This window comes from Sprattus sprattus (assembly GCF_963457725.1).
Source record: "Sprattus sprattus genome assembly, chromosome: 20".
Taxonomy (NCBI): domain Eukaryota; kingdom Metazoa; phylum Chordata; class Actinopteri; order Clupeiformes; family Clupeidae; genus Sprattus; species Sprattus sprattus.
In genome coordinates, this window is record NC_137918.1 from 15,799,601 (window position 1) to 15,807,100 (window position 7,500).

Below are 7,500 nucleotides of genomic sequence, written 5' to 3' on the forward strand. Positions count from 1 at the left end.
AGAGAAATCCATCCATCCTTCCCCTTTGAACTGTCAAACTGACGAGCAACTATGAGCAGAGACTACCATCATGGTGAGAAGGGTCCTCTAAAGCAGTGAACTTAAGCAGGAACAGCTACGTGCTTAAGTACTGCAAAAATGTGCTCAACGTATGCAACACAACATATGTTTAAGGAGATAATATAGATTTACAATGACAGGCAGGTGGTCGACCTATCTATACTCCTCACCTTTGACACTGATTGTCTCTCACTCCTCCCAACGTCACTCGGGGATTAAGAACCAATTATCTCCCCATCTCCCCACAGGACACATCGAAATCTATGCCATCGCTTGCAAAGGCAGCGGGTCAGACAACCTCTTTGTTTTACCTCCGCTTTGTTTTTGTTGACCTCATCCAACAGAGGCGACACACAACTCATCCAACAGAGGCGACTTGGCACTTTGTGGACCCCCCAGTCCTGGCGACACACAATTAAAATCCCCAATCCCCCTTTTCCATCCACCAGCTCCTGTACAATGACGCAATAACCAACTATAGCCTACAAAACAAGTGAACAAGTGAGTGAGTGAACGAGTGAGTGAGTGAGTGAGTGAGTAAGTTAACGAGGGAGCGAGTAAGTTAACGAGTGTGTGAGTAAATTAAAGAGTGAGTAAGTTAACGAGTGAATGAGTGAATCATTTAAAGAGTGAGTGAGTGAGTGAGAAAGTCAACGAGGGAGCAAGTGAGTAAGTTAATGAGGGTGTGAGTGAGAAAGTCAACGAGTGAGTGAACGAGTGAGTGGGTAATGATGCAAACCTCGGAGTTTAAAGTTTTCCCCGTTGGCCGAGTTGACGATGAACATGTGGGGCGCCTCGTCGCTGGGGGTCACAGAGGCTCCGATGAGGGGCAGAGAGCCTCTGGGCTTCTGGCTCTTGCCGTGTTCATTCACAAAGTACTGGAGCTGGCCTACGTCTGGATCAAGGACAAAGTACCTATAGAGAGGCATAGAGAGAGAAAGAAGGAAGGAAGGAAAGACAGAAAGAAAGAAAGAAAGAAAGAAAGAGAAAAACATATCATTATCCACATATTCCCCATATTTTCTTTCCTTCTGGGAAATTACAGCTTACTGTTCTGCCAAACAGCTGCAAAACCCAGCTATCTGAAAAACCAAAAGCAGTCATTTAGGGATAAAGGTAGACCACCACAAAGGAGAAAAAAACCTTCTGAGTTTGAGAGAAGTGCATGGGGAGAATGTCTTTTCACACCCTTCTGTCAGACATCGACACATTCCCACTAGCTCCAACACTAACTACCAATCACAACTATTACAGCTGGTAGTTAGGACTACCCTGGATACCAGACCAAACCCCGCCCACAACATTTGAGGTCTGGAAGTTCATATTCTGACTAGAATTATGAGTATGACATCGTCAGGCTAAGTTAGGACAGCAATCAACCGTGTTAAAAAAAAAAAAAAAAAAAACACCAAGTGAGTACAAGTGAGACTGTTGTGGCTTCTGCTTCATGGATGACGAATCCCTTAATTGAACTGCCGTCGCAGCTGGCAGTATTGCCATAAAACACACTTGTTATGTTTTGCTTCATTACGCTTTCTGCCAGCGTTTTTTTCTTTTCTTCACATTTGCATTTCCTTATTAAGCAGATGATTTGAATGTCCCAACAGCACACACACATTAGGAGAGGCTCCTGTCAGGCAAACCTAATATGAGGAATAATGAATAAGATTTTATGCAGATTATGTTCCATGTGAAGAATCCTGTTGGACAGGAAACGTTTGCAGCACTGCAAATGCATTCTAATAGGTGACGGCCCCCAAACCTCTAATTAGAAGGTTCTGAGCAGGTGTGTTACAGGTGCAACCTGTGGTTTCTGTTCCGTCATAAATAAAAGTTTTCCAGACCTTCCATAATGATGTGACTCCGAAAGGAAAAGGAGAAGGAGAACATGATATATTCCATTGTCTTGAGAATATCAGGGTGCACTGTCTGAAAAAGCTGCATTCATTCTGAAAATGGCACATTCAGCAAAAACGACATATTTCACCTTATAGTGAGACAAACTGATATAACCCTTTAATCTACATACCCTGCAATTATGATTACTTTAAATCTGTGTTCGTGCCTTCTGATAACTTATCCCAATGAAATTTGCATTGCTAAATCTCTTCTTAGTGAGCTGCGGGAGGCTTGTGATGTGTGTGTGTGTGTGTATACACACACACACACACACCATAATAGTGTTTCCTACTGGAGGCCTGTGATGTACTCATAGAAAAACAAACTTTTGCTGAGATAAGCACAGCACTTACAGCTCACACCAAGCCTCAAACTGAAGGTCACTGGATCAGTTTAGGACATCAGTCTGACATATGATTGACACATGTCACTCTGGGTTTGGTAGGCATGATAGGATGACATCATACTTTCTCTTATACAGATGACATGGACGTGGTGGTGGTTGCCCAGGTAATCAAATCCAACCCATGTTAAGACAGTGAAAGGAGTTTTTTTACGCTAAAGGTGTCAGGGAATGTCAGTGACTTGGCACTTTGTGGACCCCCCCAGTCCTGGCAACTGTGATACCAAAGTTTTGAAAAAGAAAATCTCGAAAGCTACGTCAGTAGCACAACAACTAACACGTTAGTGACATGGTTCATGGATTGCAGTGATTGGGTAATTGGCACTTGGTCTGGGGATCTCATTCCATACCATCATGTACCATCCTCATCATCATCTCTGAATGCCTTGAGCTCTTCTGCGGGGGTCTGCCTGGCTCCATGATCAATGCCCCCTCTCAGAGCAGTGTGATTAGAGATAGCCTTCTATTGACCACGCATGGGAACAAGCTGCATATGAGTGACTTTCAGGGTCAATACCTCTCCTCCTCTGCCCCGTCTCTCAATCCCTTCATAGAAACAAACACACTCCTCTCTCCCATCACTCCCTCCATCTCTCCTTCTCTCCTATCATTCCCTCAGACTGGGGAGGAACAAACACACTCCTCCCTCCATTTCTCCCTCCATCTCTCCATCTCTCTCTCCATCTCTCTCTCCATCTCTCTCTCCATCTCTCCCTCCATCTCTCCTATCCTTCCCTCAGGCCGGGGAGGAACAAACACACTCCTCCCTCCATCTCTCCCTCCATCTCTCCAATCATTCCCTCAGGCTGGGGAGGAACAAACGCGTTCCTCTCTCCATCTGTCAATCTCTCCATCCATCTCTCCATCTCTCCCTCCATCTCTCCTTCTCTCCCTCCATCTCTCCATCTCTCCCTCCATCTCTCCCATCCTTCCCTCCGACTGGGGAGGACCAAACCCACTCCTCCCTCTCCCTGGCCCCCTCCTCTCCACCCTGTCGCTGCTGAGAGGCTGCATCAGAGGCCCTTGGGGTCTCTCCTCTCCACCCTGGCACTGCTGAGAGGCTGCATCAGAGGCCCTTGGGGTCCCTCCTCTCCGCTCCTCCCTCCCCTGTGGCTGCTGAGAGGCTGCATCAGAGGCCCTTGGGGTTCCTCCTCACCGCTGCCGCAGCTCCGGCCACGTTCTCCATTTAATGCCTCATAAAGACTGCAGAGAACCATTCAGCTCCAGCGCTTCCCTCTCCTCTCTCCGTTGGAAACGGGGACGTTCTCAAACATCACGTGCCGGTCCGGCCGCTCGGCTGGCTCTGATTATGGCCCTCTACTTAGGCTTGCATCACTTTACTCCCAACACACACACAGACACAGACACACACAGACACACACAGACACACACTCACACTCACACTCACACTCACACTCACACTCACACTCACACTCACACTCACACTCACACTCACACTCACACTCACACTCACACTCACACTCACACTCACTCACACTCACTCACACTCACACACACTCACACACAAATACACACTTAAGCTCACATATCCTCACACACTCACACTCACACTCACACTCACACTCACACACAAATACACACTTAAGCTCACATATCCTCACACACACACACACACACACACACTCCACAGACTCTCACGACCATAATCTTCATCACGCTCCCAAAATCAACCTCTATAGCAGAGAGCTTCATTGCAATTGTAAACGATCCTGGAACATTTCCTCTCATAGTCTGGCGTGCACAATTTTCATCTCCGGCACTCACACAGGCACTTCTCCAAGCACGTGGTCTTAAATATGCTTGTATGCTACTCAATGCTATGCGGTGTGTCACTTTGCACATCATTATTCCAGAATGCGCCGTGAGATCTCACCATTAGCATTCCCGTGTGTGTGTGTGTGTGTGTGACTGTGTGTGTGTGTGTGACTGTGTGTGTGTGTGTGTGTGTTTCCGTACAGATTGCTCTCCACAGGAGTCCAGTCTCTGTGTGTTTAGAAGAGGCAGCAGGGGCAGCACACTGTGTGTGTGTGTGTGTGTGTGTGTGTTTTAGAAGAGGCTGCAGGGGTAGTAGCACACTGTGCTGTCGTTCACAAGGCCCCACAGCTACACCACTGGGTTTCTCTGTGCTGTCGGTCACACACTCACTTCTGATAGTCAGCAGCCAGTCGGACTCAAGAGTCACATGAATCGGATCTTCGATTTAAATCGGACTACGCTTGGAAACTGGACACATGTGACATGAGACAGAAATCAGTCAAACTTTTACAGCAGAGGGCTTCACCGCATCTTTAAGATTTGTTCATCTATCTATAAATCCAGAAATCTCTGTGTGTCTGTGTGTCTGTCTGTCTGTCTGTCTGTCTGTCTGTCTAGGGCGTATCTCCCTGACGTTAGTTACGTTAGTTATGAGATTTCGCATGTAGCTTACGCATGTCATGAACCCGTGCATCCTTGATTTTGAAAAGATTTCTGAATTCATAGTTTGCGACATATTTGTATTTTATCGTTTGCCGTAGGCACTATGGGTAGTGAGGCACTATGGGTAGTGTAGTAATTCAGAGAATAATTCCTACGGGCAATGCACTAGTGTATATTAAAAACAATATCATGACCCCTTCGGCCGTGCCCTGTTTGGAAGTCCCGTCCAAACACACACACACACACACACACACACACACAGACACACACACACACTATTCTTTCTCTCAGACTAACCCGATGGGAGATTTAAACAATGTTTCTCTTTCTCTTGTCTCACAAGCACACACACACACACCAGCACAACCTATAAAAGGCCACACAGTCGACTAAAGTGAATGCCATTAGTTTGCCTCGGTGTCCCGTTCCCTCCAATCCCAAACAGGCACGCCACCACAGATCTTGATTCACTGCTGACCACTGACCTTCAAAACACACACACACACACACACACACACACACACACACACACACACACACTCACACAGATCTTTATTCACTGCTGACCACTGACCTTCAAACACACACACACACACACACACACACACACACACACACACATCTTCATTCACTGCTGACCACTGATTGATACCTGCTCACAGGACCCCAGCACACAAAGGGCTTGTGTTAAATCTAGCACCACTAAGTTTTCTATTCTGCTTATGTTAACTCATTTTTTATTTTATTGTATTATTATAGTTAGTTTCTAATATGGAGGCACTCTGAGATTATTTTCAATGAAAAGTGCGTTCAAAATAAAATAAATTATTAATATTATTATTATTACAAAGGGCTGTGTTGTCCAGCACTGGTACCAATGGGGGCCTGTCTATAGGGGTGATAGATGTGCTGCCTTACAGAGCCCTGCTTGTCTTTTCAACCGGTCAGGATCATGGTGTCTCGTTGCTGGTTTGCCCATCTAACAGCAAGAAAGACAAATGCAGCTGTTTGATAGATGACTAGAGTCTGATAGAGTTTACCATCAAGCAGTAGTCCATCTTCAGTCGAAAGCATTAAAGGAGAAAATAAGTTACATTCTTTTTTATTAATGAATAAATTACTATTAATATGTACTATTAGTAGCATTAGTATGATTATTATTATTGTTACTATTATTATTATGAATTATATAATAAAACAGGAATAAAATTAAGATGCAGGGGAATGAATAAGTGGTAGTCACAGAATATTTTGTAAATCCCTTAACTCCTCTGAAAGTCTAACATTTACATTTAGTCATTAAGCAGACGCTTTTGTCCAAAGCAACGTGCAAGGGAGAGAACAATCAAGCTAAGAGCATTAAAAACCTGGTGTCACAATAAATACTGCTTATTTTTTTTTTTTTTAAATAGAAAACGACATAGAAAGAATAAAAAGAAGAGAAGGACTGTCACTGCTTAAGTGCAGGTTAAGCCAAGGTGCCAGTTAGGAAGGGAGGTGCTCTCTGAAGAGTTGGGTCTTCAAGAGCTTCTTGAAGGTAGAGAGGGACGCCCCTGCTCTGGTAGTGCTAGGCAGGTCGTTCCACCAACGTGGAACTACAACTGAGAATAGTCTGGATTGCCTTGCTTGCACCGGGGGCAGTGCCAGACGACGCTGGTCTAAAGTCAGATATTCCCTCAAACTGCTTCCATGAACTGTGAAGACCCTTGCAAAACCACACATCTGCACATCCTGATTTAATGTTTGAAATGATCTGAATATGCATTACTAAGTCAGCTTCTATGGTTGAGGCAATTTTGCTTTAAAACTTTCAGAAAAGTTAAATAAATAATGACACTTTTATTTGTTGTTGCTGTGGTGGACTGGATGTCTGATAAAGATATTAGAAATGGGGGGGCACTGTAGCTCACAAAGTAGCCTCAACCACATTCGGGCTTGAAGCCCACGGATGACACAGGTTTGAATCCGGCCCGATGCCATTTCTCTTGTCCACTCCCCACTTCTTCTCCCACTCATTTCTTGTCCCACTCTTAATGTACTTTCAATTAAAGGCATAAAAAGCCCAAAAATAAATCTTTAAAAAAAAAAAAAAGATATTAGAAATGCAGCTGTTGCATAAGGCAGTAAAACACAGTGTTGCAGGCACCAGACTGCTGTCCAAACCTTCTGTTTTAAGGCACCCTTCATTTGGAATGAGGTCCAAAAATCACTAAAGTTGTGATCATTAATCTCACTTAGGGAATTCACAAGTCTTATCATATGTACACCTGCCTTCTCCTGCAATGATTGTGACTATTGACCCAACCATAGTATTTTACTGTATTTATTGTATATGCATATTTATTATATTTTTGTATTATTTTATATTTATTTTCTTTTTTTCTTTCCAATGTATTAACTCCTGTTGTACCCTCAGCACCATTGAAAATGAGGATCTTAAATCCTCAATGTGTCTTCCTAAATAAATAAATCAAACCGCTGACCAAAGCGCCTTTACAGATATTTTCTCCATGACTTCAACAGCATGACCAACAACATGATACGGAAACATTAACATATTGACTAAATCCTTTGCCTTGAGAAAAGTCTGCCATGGCTTGAGTATTTGGCAACATTTGGGAGTTATAAAAACTGAGCAACAACTTACAAAAAAGACTGCAACAAAGAAATACTTAAATTTGCTGTCCAGGCAGATGTGT

At 44.1% G+C, this 7,500-nt stretch overlaps 1 protein-coding gene across 1 annotated transcript in view; it reads right to left on the reverse strand.

Moving 5' to 3' along the window:
* osbpl10a (oxysterol binding protein-like 10a) overlaps positions 1-7,500 on the reverse strand; it is a gene marked incomplete at its 5' end in the record, with an annotated part of 96,804 nt that overhangs the window by 80,355 nt on the left and 8,949 nt on the right. Inside the window, one exon of the mRNA XM_080859191.1 lies at positions 800-975. Coding sequence (XP_080715317.1) covers positions 800-975 — 176 coding nt within the window. The remainder of the gene's footprint in view (positions 1-799; positions 976-7,500) is intronic.